General features: G+C 41.2%; 2 protein-coding genes across 4 annotated transcripts in view; both read left to right on the top strand.

Annotated features, from left to right (window-relative positions):
• Positions 1-1,538: 1,538 nt before the first annotated feature.
• LOC311231770 (uncharacterized protein) lies at positions 1,539-13,975 on the top strand (the record flags this gene model as incomplete). Its single annotated transcript, XM_084318393.1, has 7 exons — positions 1,539-1,652; positions 2,288-2,410; positions 4,151-4,292; positions 4,878-4,986; positions 8,577-8,679; positions 11,349-11,552; positions 13,848-13,975. Exons 1-7 carry the CDS (start codon positions 1,613-1,615, stop codon positions 13,973-13,975), a joined length of 849 nt encoding a protein of 282 aa, XP_084174519.1. The 5' UTR covers positions 1,539-1,612.
• Positions 13,976-18,798: 4,823 nt separating this feature from the next.
• Positions 18,799-22,885, top strand: part of LOC311232055 (phosphoribosyl pyrophosphate synthase-associated protein 1-like) — an 87,419-nt gene continuing 83,332 nt past the window's right edge. For 2 of the 3 annotated variants that reach the window (XM_084318726.1, XM_084318728.1), the window contains exon 1: positions 18,799-19,531. In XM_084318726.1, the coding sequence (XP_084174852.1) occupies positions 19,365-19,531 (167 nt within the window). In that variant the 5' untranslated portion in view covers positions 18,799-19,364. The remainder of the gene's footprint in view (positions 19,532-22,885) is intronic. The other variant, XM_084318727.1, reaches the window with a different exon arrangement.

Below are 22,885 nucleotides of genomic sequence, written 5' to 3'. Positions count from 1 at the left end.
TCATCGCGGGATGTCCGACACTCCGGTCAACACTCCGGGACAGCAACTCACAGGGAGACAGGGAGACGGGACAGGCGTTAGACAGCTCGCGTGATTGTAGTGGGCGATAGATACAAGTGGTAAGGTGTATGTCTTCTCCTTGTGTTATAAGTGTATTTCTTCTAAGGTGTTATAAGTGTATGTCTTCTCCTTGTGTTATAAGTGTATTTCTTCTAAGGTGTTATAAGTGCATGTGTTACGTTCTGGACAGCGACTGAGGTCGGTGACCACCCACATTCCTGGCATATGTCACTGGGCTTGTCACCTGTCCTTTCCATGTCAATTAGTGCTGTCACTTAGGGGTGGTTCCTGATTGGCTGTCACGGGGGTGTGTGTGGAATGTTGGTATTTGGTGTCTATGTAACCTACCTGTCTTCTGCTTGTTCATTGTCAGGTCTTCACTAATTGCGTTCGGGGAAAACGCGGACGGTTCAACTCTGGACCTCCAATAAGCTCCTATTTACCTTATTTCCTGCCTGTGCTATTTAGCATTTATCTCTCTTAGAAATTACTCTTGTGTTCTTACTATTAAAGTCGAACCTGTTCAAGAGTAAACACTCTCCGTCTCTGTGATTGCCTTCACCCATTGGAACTCACCTACCTCCATTCCTGACATGCATGTCTTCTCTTTGTGTTATAAGTGTGTCATGCCTTCTCCTTGTGTTATAAGTGCATCATGCCTGCCTAGTAGAACCTGTCAAAAAGACTTCAGAACTATGATATTTAGACCCAAAAATAAATGGAAGTGAATGAGGAGCCTGGCACCTGGGAGGAATGGAGGTGTTGACAGTGGACGATAGGGACAGCTGTGGTCGCTAGCTTACTTGTAGATGACTTTAGATAGAAAACACATGATTCAGAACTGCAGATCAGAGACTCAAAATCCTAGAATATTTGAGAGCTGATCTGAATGGTCTTCTTTGTTTAGGCTATAGTGATGTTTATGGTCAAGTAGTTGTGACCAGCATCAGTCTATACTTTCTCTCAATCTGTTCAGAGTTTGAGATGTAAATAGGTTATTATTATGGAATACAAACCACTGATCTATAATAAACCTTGTATTAAAGATTAGTCGACGTAGCAGAAAGGTCAAACAAAACCAACCTCCTCTTCATTAATGAAAAGTATAAATGTATTTGGCAACCAAGGTTTTATGCAGGACCCAGGAGAAATAGAGCAATAAAGCAACTTAAATTATATATGTTTTCATTGAACAGATTTGAGATAAACCTGTTCAAATACAAATCTGAAAATAAATATGAATTTTCATCACCGAAAATAATGTGAAAGCAAGAATCTTTTCCTGACAGCTCTCAAGGACATGACAGCAAAGGGGCTTTCCGTCTCTGATGACAGCCTCAGAATCATGTCGAAGTCAACACAGCTATCTGCCTCCATCTTGTGTCCATCGTGAGTAACTGCAATGTAAAATCAGCGACTCGCCAGTTTTGCCAGATTTCCCGACAAGTTGAGCTACACGTCAGTAGGAAATCTGTACTGGTGAGTAGACGTGTACAGCAGTGAGTGACCTCAACCTTTTGTGTGTGTCAGCTGATCCCGGATTCATGGAGACATGGAACGTGTAGTGGTCGAAATGCCGATCAACGGTGGTGGTGAGACTGACAATAACCGCTACGTCTGACTTGTCTTTTACGGCTTCATACCAGTATTTTGTGTACCTCTGTAATTGTTATACACGCCGCATGGGCATTAATCATCATCCTTTAGTGCCGATCGCATTAGTAGCGAATCTAGCGATGTAAATAACATGTCTTGCTGTTTCCATGTTCTAACTGCGTGTGACTGCCTGCAGGGTACGTGTGCGGCTCGCCTGGCAGAACGGCAAAGCGAATGAACTGCTACGTCATTTGTCAAAAAGGGCTACAGTCCTAGTAGCAGCCGTGACAGCTCTGCACTGCACTTTCAAAACCAAAACAAAGGCCTATGTATTTAATTAGCATTATTTATGAGGCATACTATAATTATAATATATGTATATCAATAATAATAAACAATAACATATCTCAAAATTAGACTGGCTTCTGATTCTTGGGCCCAAATCACAAAATATGAGATTAGAATCTCCCATTTTAGGATCATCATAGGATATAAAACAACCTGTATATAGCAGCTGTCTCTCAATTTGACATGATTAGGCAACAACAACAACAAAACATATTTTTTTCTACATCTATCGGGTATTCTATTCTATTGTATTTACTGCTCCCCTCTCCCTGCCCCCATGCAGGGTTCTGCCTGGCCGGGCCCTCCACCACCCCCAGGAAGCGCCAGGTGCGTTTCTCGGCGCGCCACGACATCATCCTCCTCCGTGAGGTCATCGCCCAGAACCCCTTTGCCTCCAAGGAATCTGGTTGGATATAGTACCTTATTAACAAACTGTTATTCTCTCTCTCTCTCTCTCTCTCTCTCTCTCTCTCTCTCTCTCTCTCTCTCTCTCTCTCTCTCTCTCTCTCTCTCTCTCTATCTATCTATCTACTGTATCTATCTATCTTATCTATCTATCTATCTATCTATCTATCTATCTATCTATCTATCTATCTATCTATCTATCTATCTATCTATCTATCTATCTATCTATCTATCTATCTATCTATCTCTCTCTCTCTCTCTCTCTTTCTCTCTCTCTCTCTTTCTCTCTCTCGCTCTCCCCCCCCCCCCCCCTCCCCCCTCCCCCCCCTCTCTCTCTCTCTCTCTCTCTCTCTCTCTCTCTCTCTCTCTCTCTCTCTCTCTCTCTCTCTCTCTCTCTCTCTCTCTCTCTCTCTCTCTCTCTCTCTCTCTCTCTCTCTCTCTCTCTCTCAACATGCTCTTTGGATCCAAGGACACAAGACAAAGACTTGTGTAAAATCCTTTAATAAATGGGCTTAGCTCCTACTTACAGCCTTCGCCAGGCCATGTAAAACAATGTAAGTGCTGTAAGCGGTATTTGTTTTTGTTAAAATAAGTGTTACTGTAAATAGCTCTACATTCCGACGGCCTTCACTGATATTATATAGAGTGTTTGGTCAGTAACATGGGTCTCCCAGTCCTGGAGTTCTCTCTTCTGATTGGATAAAGTGGGAACGGGATACCAGAAACATTTATTTCCTGTTTACTGCAGAGCGGAGGGACTGGGGGACCCATGTTACTGACCAAACACTCTATATTGATTGATTGATTGATTGATTGATTGATTGATTGAACATTTTATTAACAGATTGCAGAATGGGTACAATACAGTACAGCTCAGTACACACAATTGTTAAGGGGATGCAGACTAGAGAAATACTTTCGTCTTGTTTACATCAGGGTCCCCCATTTTCAATTCATCATAACATAATATGACATACATGACATACAGATAGACAGTACTGCTACATCTATACATTTATGACATACCAGATTTACAAATACAGTACTGTTTGTGATACAAAAAGAGTTTAAAAAAAGAGAGTATATACATTTGATGAAGAAACTGTACATTGGATATCAGTGATGGCTGTCAGAATGTAGAGCTATTATTTTAACATGTAGAAAAAGAACACCACTTAATGTATAGGGCGGCCCCCTCATAGTCGATGGATTGTCGGGTTTGGTCACAGTGGTCTTGGTGGTTTGGTCACAGTTGTCTTGGTGGTTTGGTCACAGTGGTCTTGGTGGTTTGGTCACAGTGGTCTTGGTGGTTTGGTCACAGTGGTCTTGGTGGTTTGGTCACAGTGGTCTTGGTGGTTTGGTCACAGTGGTCTTGGTGGTTTGGTCACAGTGGTCTTGGTGGTTTGGTCACAGTGGTCTTGGTGGTTTGGTCACAGTGGTCTTGGTGGTTTGGTCACAGTGGTCTTGGTGGTTTGGTCACAGTGGTCTTGGTGGTTTGGTCACAGTGGTCTTGGTGGTTTGGTCACAGTGGTCTTGGTGGTTTGGTCTGCATGCTTCTCTCCATGCAGAATGAATTATTTCCTGAAAAATGACAAGCACATCTCTGGTAAGCACTAGATTTAAAGAGGTCCTTATGTATTTAAACATTTGACAATCCTATGGCTATTAGCCGACTAAGAATGTCTTCAGTCAAGGACAACCTTTATTAGTGTGTAATAATACTGAAATGTGTTTAATAAAGGGCGGATCTGGGCCCGTGTGGGGGAGATCATCACGTCAGCCCTGCAGGACGAGAACTTTGAGGTGGACGCCAGGAGGTGCAGAGAGAGGACCATGCTGCTGTTGGACTACTACAAGAAACAAGATTACCCCAGTCTGCGCAGGTTGGTATAGGTTCACATTATTATATTCAGAGTTTAGTATTATGCTGTTATCTGGTGGGATAGTGTTATGACGATGGCCATTGGCTGGGTATTATCATCCCCATATCATCTCCATTTTAGTTTTCCTACAAAACAGAGCCTCTGTATGTGTGTGTGTGTGTGTACTATGACGGATGTGTGTACTGTGATGGCAGTGTATATGGTATGTGTTGTAATGGGTGTGTGTGTCGTTTGATGATGGATGACCAGGCAGTGACGCAGAGGCAATATGTTCTGTGCACACGATGAGAGCATGTGTCACTGTCGAAATATTGATCCTGAGTTTGTGTGTGGCATGCATTCTGTGGGATTCCAATGAAGTATTTAAAATATGGTGTGTGTGTGTGTGTGTGTGTGTGTGTGTGTGTGTGTGTGTGTGTGTGTGTGTGTGTGTGTGTGTGTGTGTGTGTGTGTGTGTGTGTGTGTGTGTGTGTGTGTGTGTGTGTGTGTGTGTGTGTGTGTGTGTGTGTGTGCGTGCGTGCGTGCGTGTGTGTCTGTGTGTGTGTGTGTGTGTGTGTGTGTGTGTGTGTGTGTGTGTGTTTTCAGATTTGGAACAGAGAGGCTGTATGCCCAGAAGGAGGACCTGCTCCATGAGGTTCTGGAGCTGGAGGCTGAGAAAGGTCTGCTGGCCAGTGGCGAGGGAGCCAAGTACCAGGTGGTTTATACATGGTGTTAGACAAGGCTAGATACCCCCGTGTAAACTAACTAACACTAACTAACTCAAGTAGCAGGTGGTTTATACATGGTGTTAGACGAGGCTAGATACCCCCCGTGTAAAGTAACTAACACTAACTAACTCAAGTAGCAGGTGGTTTATACATGGTGTTAGAAGAGGCTAGATACCCCCTGTGTAAAGTAACTAACACTAACTAACTCAAGTAGCAGGTGGTTTATACATGGTGTTAGACGAGGCTAGATACCCCTGTGTAAAGTAACTAACACTAACTCCAGTACCAGGTGGTTTATACATGGTGTTAGAAGAGGCTAGATACCCCCGTGTAAAGTAACTAACACTAACTCCAGTACCAGGTGGTTTATACATGGTTTTAGAAGAGGCTAGATACCCCCCGTGTAAAGTAACTAACACTAACTCCAGTACCAGGTGGTTTATACATAGTTTGGGAAGAGGCGAGATAGATACCCCACCTCCACAATGTAAAGTACTAGCAACACTAGAAAAATACAAGATAAGATATTCCTTTATTGATCCCCTTGGGGAAACTAGAGCTACACGAGTCCAATCTATTATTGGTGTTTGCTTCACCAAGAACAAATTTCTTAGATACCCGATGTCAAATGGGCCATAGTATTGCATATAGCTATAATATTTAAATAGTTATAGCCCTGCAAACAAGGTGAGCGACTCCCACCGTTTACAGTGATGGCGTCAGCTGCTAAGGATGAGGCTATTGCGTGGTAGAGAAAGTACGGGTGTAAAGGTACACATATCCGTACCGAACCGTTTCAGTGTGTACCGTACCGTACCGAACGGCTATGTACCGAACAAATACAACGGTATGTTAACCACTAACGACCGCCCACCTGTTTTTTTCATTATTTTATTATAATCTTTTTATTTTCTTTACAAGTCGATTATTAATTTCAATATAGAATATTCGTTGACAGCCCTACAAGTACAATTAGTTACTGCACACTACATCACCCCTGAGGGGAACATGGAAAGCCACTGTACCGAAAACCCGTACCGAACCGTGACTTCAAAACCGAGGTACATACTGAACCGTGGTTTTTGTGTACCGTTACACCCCTAAGAGAAAGAGTTAAACAGAACAGAGTCAAAATAAATTATTATTTTTAAATAATTTAAAAAATCTGCTAAAACAGTTACAGGTAATCACACAATGGTCTGAAATCATACCTTTAAACATACCAAGGGAACGGAGAACCTCCAACTTCAGAGAGAGTTGAAGGACATTCCATGCGTTAGAGGCATCAAAGGAAAAAGCTGACTTCCCTAGATCAGAACAAACTTGAGGGACCCTAAGAACCATCCAGTCATTTGATTGAGTTGAATATGTTCCAATATTCCAATCTAACAGTGAATAGATATAAACAGGTTGTTTACCAATAAGGGCTTTAAAAAAAACAGTGTTTGTTGTGCCTTTCTGCACAACAGGACACAATGGTGAGTATCATATCTGTCACCAGTAATACACCTAAGAGCTGAGTGATATGCAGAATCAGGTATAACCAGGTTATAAAAAACAAAGGTTATATATGTATGTACAGTATGTATGAATGTATGCCTTATTTCAAGCACACCTATGAACAAAACACACCTACAGTCTGGGCAGATATGCAGCCTAAGCAAACCTGGAGTTAAGCAAGACAAACAACAGAGCAGTCTCTAGGACAGACCTGGGCATTGTACGGTTTTTATTTTTTTACTTTTTTCTTTTCATGTCAACGTTCACACGCACAATATACGCTTACCTAGGATTTGACTTGATTCAACAACAAAGCAGTCGGGGCAAGCCGAAAACGGTCGAAAGTGTGGTTATTTGAAGTTTGGATTTCTTTTTTCACAACTGAGGTAGGTAGATAACATTTTTAGAGACTAAAGTACAGAAAAAAGGTACCGTTGGGTACCGGTATCGATTCACAGGTACCGGTACCGTATCGGTTCAAATGTGAACGGTACCCATCCCTACTGAACACACAACTGCAGGGCAAGGGCATTTTTGCTCATGAAATGCATAGCATGTGAAAGCCTTCATGACAAAGTTGCAATTAATTTCAAGGCAACTAGGCAGCAACAATCTCAAACACATGAAAACCCTGAAAGAAGGCATGTTGGGAGCACTGCATGATGAATTTTCAAGGCGTTTTCAAGATTTCAAAAAGGTTGAGGATGAAATGCAGCTGGTTTCCTCTCCCTTTACCTGCAGTGTTGATAGTGCACCCACTGATGTTCAGCTTGAACTCATTGACCTGCAGTCTGATTCACTACTGAAAGAGCACTTTAAGTCAGCATCACTGCTAGAGTTCTACTCTGCTCTCAAGGAGGAGAACTTTTCAAACATGAGGAGACATGCTCAGAAGATGTTGGTTCTCTTTGGATCCACCTATATGTGAACAGACATTCTCAGTCATGACGTTTACCAAGTCCAGGTACAGATCCTCTCTCACTGATGAACATCTGGCAGCTGTGCTTCGCATCTCCACCTCAGACATGCAACTTGACTTTGATGGACTTGTTAAAGCTCAACAGAGACTGGATTTATCACACTGAATGAAAAAAAGAGCTGAAGAACACTAAAATGTGGAAATATAACAAGTGAAATGGGACACTTGATATTTTTTTTCTTTTTTTTGCACAGTTCTGAAAACATTAAATGTTTAATATAGGCATGTAGAGTAAAAAAGGCTACTGGGACACTTTTCTTTACACAGTTCAGTGACATGTCTTGTTTATTTTGGCTATAAGATGATGTGATGTCTTTAGAAAGCTAAGAAAATCCTTGTTTCAATAGTATATGAAACTCAAAATAATAACTTTATTTGTATAGCACTTTTTCATACATGCCCTTTGTTATTAATGTTTCACATTTTGTTTATCATTTTGGAAATAAATTCTATTTGAATAAATGATATTTTTGAAAGCTAACCTCACCTTTTAATTGCCAAATAATAACACATACACATAAATACACTCTTACCAGGGGTCAAAACAATGCCATTTACTGCTTTTTATATAGAAATTAAATGTATATTATGCATAATTGAGTTTGGAATTTTGGCCCGGCCCTCCAACATATTTTCAGTTGCTCATTCGGCCCCCCGGGAAAAATAATTGCCCACCCCTGCTCTAGGAGGTCGCTGGCCCACAGTATGGACTTATCTGTGCTACTATGTCACTCATCACTAGTGTTCACAAAGCGGACCCTCTAGGAGGAAGTGGTTATGTAATGGTTTGAGAGAGAGATAGTATGCCAGGAGATAATATGCCATTTCTATAGATAAAGTCACTCCCCTTCCGCTGGACCTCCATGGAACCCTATTTCACAACATCCCGTTTGAATTGTGCCACGAATTACACATACTGTGTGTGATATTTGTCAATTTGATCTTTGTGTAATATTGTCAGCTAGCGAAAATTACGTTATAGCATCAAAAGCTATCGATAATAATAATACTTATTACGTAACCCTTTACAATAAGGTGTGTTAATAAACCATGTTAAAGTCATTAATGAATGGGTAATTGGACACGTGTTATTATCAGGAAGAAGAGCTGAGGAAAAGAGCCCAGGAACTTCAGGAAGAGCTACATGTACCTGAGCAGGACAAGCCCATCATCACCATCACCCCGAGAACACCTACCCCAGGTAGGAGAAAGAACCCTACTATTAATTTTTTACATTCACATAATGAAAGGCTGCCATTCGATTCTGATGACAGATAGTCTAAATACGTGTCTAATTATTATCTAATAATAATAAATGTCTAATTTACAATAACCTGGTTACCTTATATTACGATTATGAAAATATCTGTTAGAATGCCAGGTTAACTCTGGTATTGAAGGGGTTACTGCGGAGGTTAGAATGCCAGGTTAACTCTGGTATTGAAGGGGTTACTGCGGAGGTTAGAATGCCAGGTTAACTCTGGTATTAAAGGGGTTACTGCGGAGGTTAGAATGCCAGGTTAACTCTGTTATTGAAGTGGTTACTGCAGAGGTTAGAATGCCAGGTTAACTCTGGTATTGAAGGGCACTGCGGAGGTTCGAATGCTAGGTTAACTCTGGTATTGAAGGGGTTACTGCAGGGGTTAGAATGCTAGGTTAACTCTGGTATTGAAGGGGTTACTGCAGAGGTTAGAATGCCAGGTTGCGTGTAGCTTTATGCCAAGCAAGCAGTGCAAAAATTTACCGTAGTGGCATGCAGTAATGCGCCTTTCATTTTCGCGGAAATAGGCTGTCTATTGCCATTCTCTTTGACAAACTCTAACCTTAACCAGCTCCTTAACAGCGCCTAAACTTAACCGTTCTAACCTTAACCAACTCCGAAACAATGCCTAACCTTAACCTTAACCATAGAAATTATATTGCCATTCTCTTTGACAAACTCTAACCTTAACCAGCTCCTTAACAGCGCCTAAACTTAACCGTTCTAACCTTAACCAACTCCGAAACAATGCCTAACCTTAATCGGCGAAAGAATACACGTTAAAAAAAAATCACGTTAAAAAATATTTTCGATGGGATTCGAACTCGCCAGCAAACAAGCCATAGGATCCACAGCCATGTGTCCTTACCAATTGAGCTATTTGTTGGATACTGAATAAGGGGCGGTGACTTATATATATTGAGCTCCGCTCGTGTCGCATGCGCGGGCACCTCGCGCGAGCACGCCGGCGCACGCACGCACCTGAGCGAGCACGCCGCCGCCGGTGCACGCACGGTAGCATTTGTCTGAAAAGAAGGGCGCTTTACCGCACTAGCGTGCGGTGACGAATGCGGAAGCATTTTTGCACTGCTTGCTTGGCATTAACGTACAGGCTGCCAGGTTAACTCTGGTATTGAAGGGGTTACTGCGGAGGTTAGAATTAGAATGCCAGGTTAACTCTGGTATTGAAGGGGTTACTGCGGAGGTTAGAATTAGAATGCCAGGTTAACTCTGGTATTGAAGGGGTTACTGCGGAGTGTAAGATAACAGTGTTTCTAGCCTTTAATCTTGTCACCTGCTGCTCCGTGACTGGCCTCCGTGCTGTGTCATTTTACTTGGATATCTCATTAGCTGTCTCACACTGTATCAACCCCGTTAGTACATCCGTAGTCAGAAGAAACGACACTGCAACGTGATCTCTTTCCTGATGTTTCTTTTCATAAACATAGCTTCGTACAGGATGTAACCCATTCTGTAATGTCCTTGAACCGTCTTTGGAGAAAAACTAAATTCATTATTCTCCACCGTCTCTTCTCTCATTAGTCAAATGGTTCTGAGGCCTCGTCGTAGCCAACAACCATTCCCTGTTAGCCGAAGCTAGCGATGATGTGGCACTTCCCCTCCCCCACCCAGCGAGGGTGAGGAGGGATTTCAAAGTCTCTGATCAGCGCGTCTGCTCGATTCCACGTCGTGTCTTAATCTAACTTACCCCGGATGGAACTCACATCTCATAACGTCTCCCCCTAGCAACGGGCCCCGCCCCCTCTTCTCGTTACTATGTGACACGCTACCATGGCAACGGCTGGTCACCTTTAACACACTAAACGTCCGTTTCTATCGATGTCAAACTCTCCCCGTAGCTCTGACCAAACCTGCCTCCACCAGTGCTTATCAGTGTTTATGTTAACAAGCTGCCGATGACCTGGGAGCCCATGGCTCTATTAGAACTGGCTTCCCAGTCTAACTTGAAAACACACACCACTAAATACTGTCCTCCTCATCTGAGATCTAATAGCAGATGCTGTCACCCACCGATATATACATTATATACACATTGAAAAACATAGATTCCGGGGGAGCTCCAGTAGCTCACCACGTACCGCGAGCGCTATTTCAGCGCCGTGGACAACCGTGCCCGTCACGGATCTGGGGCTTAGCGAGTTCGAATCCCGACTGCAGCCATGCCTTTCCCAGAGTGTCTTCCCCCCCATCTGAACCCTTTCAGCCTGTTTCTGTCGGTCATCCTTGACCAGTATAAATGTGATAAACACATAAAAGAGCCAGGGGAATGGCCAAAGTTTTAAAAAAGAAAAACATAGATTCCTTCAAGAGGTTAGAATGTACAAGGGGTAGCTGCGCAGGCTACTGTGGCATTTAATTAATTTAGGTGGTTATGACCCTTTTTTTGGTCACAACTAGACTATGGCGACATAGTTTATAGATTTGCTTGTCCTACTGCCTTAGCCAAACTCGATCCGCTTTACCATGCCGCTCTGAGATTTATCTCCAATTCACCTTATAGGATGCATCACTGTACACTCTATTCACTAATTGGACAACAATTAAACCATGATTCACTCCCACCAATCCCCAAATGCCCCTCACCACAGTCCCTGCCACACCCGAGCCAGAGGAGGAACACCAGCACATGGCTGAGCTGTCGACCCATGCACCCATGGCCAAGAGACCCTGTCAGTGTTGCTGCCAGACCTACTCCGAGATCCTCAGCTTCCTGGAGAAACGCTCAGAGGCGGAGCAACGGTTACGAGAGGAGGAGCTTTCCCTGAGGAGGGAGGAGCTGGAGATCCAGAGGAGTACGTTCAAAGAGTTCCATTGATTCTGTTTAGTTTGATACGATCTAGTATGATTCACAAAAGAAAAAGATATAACCTTTAATTTGAAAATGTGTTTTTTTTGTCAAAAGTTAAAGCAATACCTTCACGTTTCAGATTTTCATCTGTTATTTATTTTCTTCACAAGACACTTGTGTCATTGTAGGGAAAAGGGTTTCTGTATTGGTATTTCAATTAACTGAACAATTGTGTTGGCATTGTTCCTCATTGAATTCCTTGGTTACCATCACTAGCTGCACAATAAAATGATAGATTGTTGATTAAGCTATTCAGCTTGCAGGGATTAGGTTCAATGAGGAATGCAAATGTGTGTGTGCGTGCGTGTGTGTGTGTGTGTGTGTGTGTGTGTGTGTGTGTGTGTGTGTGTGTGTGTGTGTGCGCGCGCGCGCGTGTGTGCGAGCGATCGAGCGAGCGAGCGAGCGAGCGAGTGAGTGAGTGCGCGCGCGTGCGTGCGTGCATGCATGCATGCATGTGTGGATGCATACGTACGCCATCGCAACTTTTGCAGATTTGCGCTTGTTAGCATAGATGAAAGGCAAAGATTTCCCACCCTATCTTGATAAGTGCCTGGTAAATAAAGAAATTAATAATGTCTGAGGCATCTCTTGATATAAATATTAATATAAATGTGGGGCAGCACATGCATTCTGGAATAGTTTAATCAGTAGATGGAGAATAACCATAATGCAGAATGTATGTATATTTTACTCCCAATATTACCAATGTCAACAAACCATTCCCAGCCACGGAATTCAACAGGTACATTGGAATAACTCACATTTACCTGTTGTCTAGTGTTAGTCATTGTATCAAGAGCTTAGTCAGTCAACTAGAGAATAGAAACATCTCTCCACTGCTATTTATTTTGTATTGATTGGGCCTTTAACACTTTGATTGCCACACAGTATGCCCATCATTATACCCAGTCTGCCACCGCTGTAAGCCTATGGAGATGTTTACCTTCTTTGCAGGGCTATAACTTTTTAAATATTATAGCTATATTGACATTACTATGGCCCATTCAACATCGGGTATCTATCGTTCCGGATGTGGCAACGTTATATCTTTTCATTCATACATTGTTGTGTTAATACCGTCGAGAATATAAGTATGTTTTTAAGCTTTTCTGCTGTAATTCCTAAAACGCGAGTTATAGGCCCTGAAGCATATGATAGATTATCGATTGGCGTTTCTTTCCTATACACGCTATATTAAAAAAATGTGTATGTATGTATATGATCGGTATACATTATGCTTCATCATGCGTGAAGGAAAGGGGGGGGGGGTCGTTTATAATTCCTTGATCGTCAGTAACGGCTTTATTTAGTATGGGTTGATATGTTGACGAGATGGATTGCAAACAAAGAAATGGACAATCAAGCTTAAAATAACGTTATATTCCTCTTACCGTTCGCCGATGAGACTGGAGGAAAAATATTCCAATTATTTGACGTCGATCTGCTAGATCCATTTCCCGTTTGTATGACACAATAAACACCGAAATCATATAGATTATTGCGTTTCGAAAGCGATCCAATGCACTCGATTGTGTCTCTTGATCCACGTAACAAGATAGTACTGCCGGAGGGATTTCCTCGATGCACCAGCGCCACTTCCGGTTTGGTGTGGAGTGTAACTCGCCCGATCATCCACCAGGTGGCGGTATTGAGGCGTTGCAATATCAGACAGGGTGCCGTTGCAGTCCCGGAGGGAGGCTGGATGAATTATGAATGCCATGGCGAAAAAATTAAATATTGATCCCAACAACGAATTACCACGTTGTTGGCGTTCAACGCATGGCGGGCAATAACGAATTACAACGTTGTTGGCGACCAATGTGTTAAAGAGACAGTTCACCCAAAATACCCCTTACCCGGAGTGCTATCTAACATCGGAGTTTTTCAAATGTAATAATAATAATAATAATAATAATACATTTTATTTGGTGGCACCTTTCACGACACCCAAGGTCACCTTACAGATCATAAAAACACAGCAAGGCAGTTCAAAGTCGAGGTTAAAAACAAAACAAACAACAGGAAGTATAAAACAGTGAAGTTAAAATAGCAAAACAAACAAAAAGCAGGGGGTATAGAACAGTGACACAGGTTATAGTGAATATGCGAGTTTATGTGTATTTATGTATGTAATGTATTTATATTTTTTTATATATATATTTTGTTTTGATGGCTTTCAAAGTGCTATCGACATCCACTCTGGGGAAATTAAATGACACTTGTAATTTTTGCTTTTCAGATAAGATCATCCTGGAGAGAGAACGCCTAGGAGCAGAGAGGAAGGAGCGGGAGAGGAGGTTTGAGTTGGAGAGCCAGGAGAGGCAGGTTATACTTGACCTGCTGAAGGAGAAGGTGCTGAAAGGTTGAGGAATGTGGAGAGAGAGAGAGAGAGAGAGAGAGAGAGTGCAGGTGCATGTGTAGGAGCATACATGCCTGTGTGTGTTTGTGTGTGTGTGTATGTCCGTCCATGACAAGAGAGAGAGAGAGAAGGAACAAGGCAGTCAATAAGTGTTGAATGATATACAGTAATGGTTCACTGATGACATTTAGTCTCTTAAATTAATCCGGACAAGAATATGGACCTAAAAGCAACAACACCCTGCTGCAGGAGCCTGTTTTTGTCGAGGGCCATGACTCTGTATGTGTGCATGATGTGTGGGTGTGTCTAAGTGCTTGTGTTTGTCTCACTGTCTGGTGCAAAACAGAATTAGACCTGGGGGAGTAACGTGATCCTTTTAACCTTTTCACTACCACACTACCAAAGGGTTAACCCTTTCACTGTGACGATACAGAAGGTTAACCCTTTCACTGCCACACGACAAAAGGGTTAAATCCCTTTCACGACCACACTACAGAAGGTTAACCCTTAGTAGTGTGGTATTGAAAGGGTTAACACTGTAGTTTTCACGTTTTATTCATGGCTTCAATGTAAACAAAGAAGGCGGCAAACGCAGTAATAACCAACGAGACTGACAAGCGATACAGATGTTGAAGTAATTGCACTCTTGTGATTGGTCGAAGATTGGCAAGGCTTATAGGTATAGTTACCATAGAAACAAGTAAAGATTATGATATAAACACATTTTCTCAAATATTAAGTTAAAACATTTACCTTTTATTGGTTGTAACAGTAAAGTAACTAAATAATCTATACCTCCATCAAAGATTATGAACCTACACAATGCGGTTTGTCTGTAATACTTGTTTTGATATAGTTTCGATCTTCAATGGGTGGACACAATAGGGGAAAACCACATGTGGAACCTCACTCCCCAGGTCTATAGACAATAACAATAACTGGCTGTGGCTTTGGTGATGATGGGAATGTTTTCTCCCATGCCAATCATACCAATCTTACGGGTATATCCTTAATATACACTCTCATTGTGTCCTCACATCATCCCAGGGGTAATATAATGAATTATCTCTGATTATTGCTGTGATTCATGTCAGTCATGGAATGTACTGAAACTCCTAGATATGGTGATCTATTGGTTCAAATCTGCTGCATCAGGACAATAGACAAGTGTCTATTAAACTGAGGTTTGGTATATTAAACTGAGGTTTGGTACACAAAAAAGGGACACAAGTCTACGTCTGATAGATTTCCATGACAATCAGGACCATATCTTTGAAATATCTGGTAATGCTTTATATTAGGTCCTTGTAATAAGCACCAAGTCCTTATAAGATGCTTATTCACTTCATGATTTAAATTATATTAAGTGTTAATAATATAATCATAAACACATTTGTTGACAGTTATAACCACTAAGGTGTTAATAATGTATAGACTGCTTAAGAATAATAAAAGCTTTATGAGTGTCTTATAATTGTTTATAATAACATTACAAAACCATTGAATCTTACTAACTTACCTATTCTGTCATTGTTAAACCTTTACTACGCTTATTTGTTGCTTTATTAAGCTTAAATAAAGCTTGGTTAACTGTTAATAAGTGCATAGTTAACTGCTAATAAATTAATAATAACAATGCACTTATTAACAGTTAACTATATGCTTTTCGCAGCCCCCCCATCTAGAATGAGCACTACATGTTGTCAAAGTTGATAAAATGCTAATAAGAAATTACATATAAATACAATGTTAGTGGTGAACCCAAAAAACACACTTAGACAGCTCTTTAATTATTTTTATTTTTATTTCTACTTATGTAAATGGCGGCTATACATACGGCCACAAAGAGAACGTTCTATAAAAGATAGCCTCAAACAGACCAAACAAACAATGGAACAGTAATACTGTATGCTTTTTTTCTGTTTTACCTACTCTACCACTGCACAGAAATTAGACATTTCCATTACCAATGGTTACAAGGAACCATTTTGGAAGATAGATAACTATACAAACATTCAGTTGTTTCTGATCATTGAACTGTATTATTATCCTGCCCTCGGTGTGTGTCTGTACTCTGTACACAAGTCGACAAGGTAGTGAACAAGACTGGAAGAAAGTCAGAAGCTGGAGTAAAGTTGATGGTCTTTACTATTGTCTGTTCTCTTCAAATAACATCATTTGTAAAACTAAAATACACAAAGATAATGTATTAATATACAATTGTTATCAATTGTTATCAATGACATTGCATGTCCTACAATATATTCAAAATTACAATAAACTTGCCCTTTAATATAATGTACAGTATATTGTATGTATGTATACATTTCACTAAGCTATGGAATATAAACAGAAATAGCCCCTTGGCTTGACTCAGAATTAGCATGACCCAGCAATACAGGTAGGCTAACCAGGCTATTATTATAAACTTATATTAACGTTCTTAAGCAGTCTATGAATTGTTAACAAGTTTATTATAAGCGTATAACTGTCTTATAATCTAACAATAACTAGAAAAATTACTTAACTTTTTTACGACAAGAAATACATGACACACAATGCTGATCTCAAATGAACCCTTTCACTACCACTCTACCAAAGGGTTAACCCTTTCACTGCGACACCACAGAAGGATAACCCTTTCAGTGTCACATGACAAAGGGTTAACCCTTTCACTACAGAAGGTTAACCCTTTCACTACCCCACTACAGACGGTTAACCATCTGTAGTGTGGTAGTGAAAGGGTTAAGCCTTGTTCCAAGGCAGATAAATGCAAACTGAAAGGATTTTGAGAATCCTTGCCCTAGACACATTGCAAGAGCTTGTGAGCCTCAAGCCTGTATGTATCTTCAGTGAATCTATTATTTGATGAGTCATTCTGTGACCTGTTTCTAACTCTGTGTAAAGACTCCTTATTATTTGTAAAAAATCAGACTGGTCAAAACGTATTCAAAATCTGTTCCTTGATCATTTTGTCTTCTGGTTGTTGTTGTTGTGGCGGTGAGTTATTGTCATGTTAAGAAAAGGAGTAAGAAAGAAAGAATGAAAAACAAAATAGAAAGGAAATGCCTTTACTTAGGCAGAATGCACTTTTTTTTTTTTAGATAAATAAAATATACAGGGGCAACAGTGGCGTGGGAGGTTAGAGCGGTCATCTGGTCATCTAAAGGTTCAATTCCGGCTCCTCCCAGCCGTGTGTCGAAGTGTCCTCAAGCAAGACACTTAACTCCTATCTGCTCCCGATGAGCAGGTTGGCACCTTGCATGGTTGCCTCCGCCGTCAGTATGTGAATGTGTGGGTGAATGTGAGGCATATTTGTAAATCGCTTTGGATAAAAGCACTATATAAATGCAGTCCATTATGTATTATATATATATATATATATATCCAGTACAAGTTCAGTACTGTGCAAAAGAAGGCTAGAATAATTAAGGTTTGGTTCCCAAACAGTCAAGCCAAGTTTCATTCCATGTTCTGTTAAATTCCCGCACTAGCACACCTGGTTCAATTCCATGAGGGATTAGCTCAAACAGGTGGTGGAATTTAACAACTCCATGTACATAGAATGAACCCTTTCACTACCACGCTATCAAAGGGTTAACCCTTTCACTGTGACAATACAGAAGGTTAACCCTTTCACTGCAACACGACAAAGGGTTAACCCTTTCACAACCACACTACAGGTTAACCCTTTCACTACCACACTACAGAAGATGAACTGTCTGTAGTGTGGTAGTGAAAGGGTTAACCTTCTGTAGTGTGGTAGTGAAAGGGTTAAACTGTATATGGAATGGCTGGGGTTCCTCAAGGAGTTGTTTGGGAATGACACCTGTGTTCTTCTAGCCCTCTCAAAAGATATCATTTTTTATTGTATTAATGTTGATTTGTATTTATTTTATAATGTTATATTGTATTTTTCAACTTTAAAAGCTAAGCGTTTGTATTTTAATAAATTGCAATATGTAATATTGTACGCATTTGTGTTTTTCTTTTTAGCAGCCATTGTGCAGTTAAAAGGGCACTTCATCAAAAACTTGATGATTTAGTTTGTGATTGAATCTCACACACATCCAAAATATCTACAATTTTGCACACATTCATTTAGTTTGACAGCTATTGAGAGAAAATGTATTGAGAGTTTGTATATAGCCACCAGTGATGTCATCGGGGACATTGAATTATTGTGTACCTACATACCTGGGTTCCATCCTAGAGGAAACTCTTTCCTGTGACAAGATGGCATCCAATGTAATCAAAAAAGTCAACCAACAAACAAGATTCTTGTACCGGATCTCCTCTCTGGTAAACAAGAATACCCTGAAGACTGTCATGACATATCTGTCATTATGAATTGACCAGAGAAAGACTTTCGTCTTGTTTACATCAGGGTCCCCCATTTTCAATTCATCATAACATACATGACACAGACACAGATAGACAGTACTGTTACATCCAGATTTATGACATACCAGATCTACAAATACAGTACTGTTTGTGATACAAAAATAGTCTAAAAAAAGAGTATATACATTTGAGGGGGAAGAAACTGTACATTGGAGGAGGTTGGCGGTCCTCGGACCACACATTGTTAACCATTGTATTGATCTACACTGCAACCTCGCAACGATTTTTTAAATCATCAAAACATATGAAACCACATGTATCATTGTGCTTTTGACCTTTGACCTCTGAAGACTGGTGTGTGCTGTGAGTGGTCGAGACGACATCCGAACTGCCCTCCTTTTATTTCGACAACCCCCCCCCCTCTGATTGGATCACTGAAGTGTCACTCACCCACACTACTGCTCGTGGCGTTTTCCTGGTGCGAAACGCGACCGCATTGCAACAAAGTTTACTGTTTGAATCCGAGAAGCGGACTTCTGTTAAATGTTTTAGCATCAACGAAATACTAGTCTACTTCACTAACGTTTTTTTCCCGACTGGGGAAGCCATTATATCTGCGTATATCGGAGAGACTACACCCACTCGAATTGTCCAGATAAACAGGGCACAGCTTTCTAGTTGCTCTCGGTTTTGTGCTAGACCCATTTTTTTTGTTGTTGTGGTCATCGATCGATCGATCGGTGACTGTTCACCCTGAACAAAGAGTAGATCAGCTCCAGACTACATGTGAGGGACAGGTGTACGTTGTTGTGTTTGTTAGCAGCTTTTATCCAAAAAGCCTCGGCGAGTTCTGACTTTTAATTTTTCATATTTTGAATTTATTTGATGTTGTTGACTCCTGCAGACGCGACAGTGCATGCGACGTCTGCAGTGTTGTGAAGTAATCTTGTATCTCATCAATCAGGTTAGTGCTGCCGATGATAATATTTTGTTTAGTAATCTAATAAAGGGCGTTAAAATAGCAAAAACAACATTATTCGTTTTTAAAGAAACATGCCTGTTAGGCGTTTTGGGGTTCACAAGTCTCTTGTCTCTCGCACTCAAACTACTCCAAAGCTGTCCTTTGGTTACTCGAAGATGAACGTCTCAAAGAGTGGATATCGTGTCTTCTCTGCCAACTCCTCCACCGCCTGCACCGAGCTGGCCAAGAAGATCACAGAGTGAGTACGGTGTTGTATTGTACATGGTTTTGCAGATTGCTTTGAGCGAAGTGACATGAATAATGTTGTTTTGAGCACCCGTAAATGTCCACCCCCCCCCCCCCCCCCATCTAGTGTACAGTATATGATGAATTGAAAATGGGGGACCCTGATGTAAACAAGACGAAAGTCTTTCTCTGGTCTGCATCCCCCTAACAATTGTGTGTATTGAGCTGTACTGTATTGTACCCATTCTGCAATCTGTTAATAACATTTTCAATCAATCAAAACAGTTTCCTCCCCCTCTTATATAGTTTCTGTTGGGATCTCTGTTTAACAGTACTGTATATTTTCACATCTATTATGTCACAAATGTAACAGTACTGTATACCTGTATGTCAGAAATGTCATTAATTGAAAATTGGGGACCCTGATGTAAACAAGACAAAAGTATTTCTCTGGTCTGCATCCCCTTAACAATTGTGTGTATTGAGCTGTAGCCTAGTACTGTGCTGTGCTGTACCCATTCTGCAATCTGTTAATAAAGTTTTCAATCAACCAATCAATCAACCAATCAATCAGCCAGTGAACGTGTGTGACTGTTGTTGTTCATGTTGACTTGAGATGACAGGGGGAATTTGATCCATGTCACGTAGATGTGAGAAATTATGCAAGTAGGCTGGGCAGAGGTGTCCCATCTCGCCATGTCTCGATGGACTTGTTGTTGTGTATTATGTTACACACACACACACACACACACACACACACTTATTACTCATTGACTTTGTAAACAGCATGCATTTATTTAACTTTAAAAAAAAACTTGTATTAACAATGGATTTCCTTGGAACTTTAATATAATTTAATTGAACAACAAAAACACGACCTGGCTCAAAAACTTGACCTGCCTAAAAGTCGATGATCTTGTTTTCACAATTATTGGAAGCCAAAATGGTAAATTAATATAAAATGTGTTTGTAATTGCTCAGCCCTAGCACACACACTGCACAGAGGGTGGCTCTTTAGACATAATAGGAACCTCCCTGTGTTTAAATTTTGTAAGGTCTTTTTATTTCAAGTTTTCACAACATACAGTAGGTCCAAAAAGAAGAAAGAAAATAAATTCAGTCCTCACCCCCCAATACCAGACATATACATAATAAATATTTTAAATAGCCAGCCACTAGGAGAAAGAAGATAAATATTACAAATAAAAAACAATGACATTATAAAAACTGGTTACATTGTCATGCTGTCAGCTTCCATGTCTTTAAGAAAGGTTGCCAAATAGTATCGAATTTTCTCATACATCCTTGACAGTATACCTGATCTTTTCCAGTTTAATATGATACATGACTTCTCTGATCCAGTGACTGTATGTAGGAGGATTTGGGTCCTTCCATTTAAATAGTGAGTCTCCTGGCCGCCTATTGCTTAATAACAGCGGAGCAGTGCTGCCGTTGCTTCCGCGTTTTCCCTGATTGGCTGCGACACGCCCCGCGGCAGGCGCGGCAACCGCAGAGCGGACCGGCAGAGCTCGGAGCGGAGCGGCAGAGCTTGCGGCATTATGTAACCGCCCTAATCCGCCATGATTTTCATTCGAAGCTCAGCTCACCTGGCAGCGCAGCCGTCCTGCGGTCCGTTGTTGACAAGTTCGAATCCCATAAATTTTTTTTTAACGTGTATTCTTTCGCCGGTTAAGGTTAGGCATGGTTAAGGTTAAGGTTAAGGTTAGGCATTGTTTCGGAGTTGGTTAAGGTTAGAACGGTTAAGTTTAGGCGCTGTTAAGGAGCTGGTTAAGGTTAGAGTTTGTCTTAGAGAATGGCAATATTCTTTCTATGGTTAAGGTTAGGCATGGTTAAGGTTAAGGTTAAGGTTAGGCATTGTTTCGGAGTTGGTTAAGGTTAGAACGGTTAAGTTTAGGCGCTGTTAAGGAGCTGGTTAAGGTTAGAGTTTGTCTTAGAGAATGGCAATATTCTTTCTATGGTTAAGGTTAAGGTTAGGCATGGTTAAGGTTAAGGTTAAGGTTAGGCATTGTTTCGGAGTTGGTTAAGGTTAGAACGGTTAAGTTTAGGCGCTGTTAAGGAGCTGGTTAAGGTTAGCGTTTGTCTTAGAGAATGGCAATAGACAGCCTATTTCCGCACTGCCGCTCTCCCGCGTTGCCACGGTCACATGGTCAAATTGTCACATTCTTGCACTCCTCCGCTGTTAGAAAGCAACACGCCTCCTGGCCAGGAGTGAGCAGAAGGCCAAAATTTTAATTTCCCTACATTTACATTTAGTCATTTAGCTGACGCTTTTGACTAAAGTGACCTGGGAAATTAAAATATTGCATTTCTGCACCAACTGCTCAAAGGAGGCAAAACTGTTGTCAATATAGAGATAAGACAGTGAGATCACACCTCTTCCAACCCAGGTATCAAAAGCCCTATCCATCATTGAGGGAATAAACATGTGATTTCTTGCAATTGGCGCAGCCTGCGATAGACCCTTATGGGAGAAGGATCTTCTTAATTGGTTCCTTCCACACTAATTGAATGTATGACAACCGGGTTAGAAGTAAAGCTAGAAATAGGCTGTGTGAATAGAAGTTTAGCACACAATACGGCTGCTAGAGAAGTGGACCCAACAGACTCTGATTTCAAGGCTGTGATGTCCATCACTGGCCTTCTTGGCGGGGTCGCTGCCGTCGGCGGGACAGCGGGACTCGATGTCGGGTCTGCGTTGGGCCTAGTAGTGGATGTTCCGCTGTGTTTATAATTTATATTTGCGCAAATTCAGCACTAGGTGGGGGTTATTTTTTCCACTGCATTGTACATTTTCCTGGCCAGGCTGAGTGCTACTGCTAATTAACCCTTTCACTGCCACACGAGTCGACAGGAGGTTAACCCTTCACTATCACACAACCGACGGCGACCGGCAGGTTGTTTCTCTTACTAACATGGACGGCAGAGATCAAAAGAGCACCACAGCCAATGCCCACTATAAAAAAGTGTATATAGTCCTGTATACTGTCCATATGTTACTTTATATTTATTGTGTACTATATGTTACTTTATATTAGATCTTGTTTTTTATACACCATGGGAAGGGGTAAACGCAATTTCATGTCTCTGTATGTCTTGCACATTACGAGAGGTGACAATAAAGCTGACGTTGACTTTGACAATGGCACCATTCCTCTGGGGCGCAGAAGATCTAACCAGTGATATGCCGGTATCAGCCTACACAAATTCAGCCATATTTTGACACGATTTCGTCGTGCCCGATTATGTTTTTGGGAATGACGAATGGGCAACTTTTCCCCCTTGTAGTGTGACAAAGAACAGCAACGTGGTGACACACAGACGAAAAGTCTAGCATGTTAAGAATATT

This window comes from Notolepis coatsorum, assembly GCF_963971535.1.
Source record: "Notolepis coatsorum genome assembly, chromosome: 7".
Lineage (NCBI taxonomy): Eukaryota > Metazoa > Chordata > Actinopteri > Aulopiformes > Paralepididae > Notolepis > Notolepis coatsorum.
Note: the sequence above shows the minus strand (reverse complement) of the source record. Positions and strands in the feature narration are given on the sequence as shown.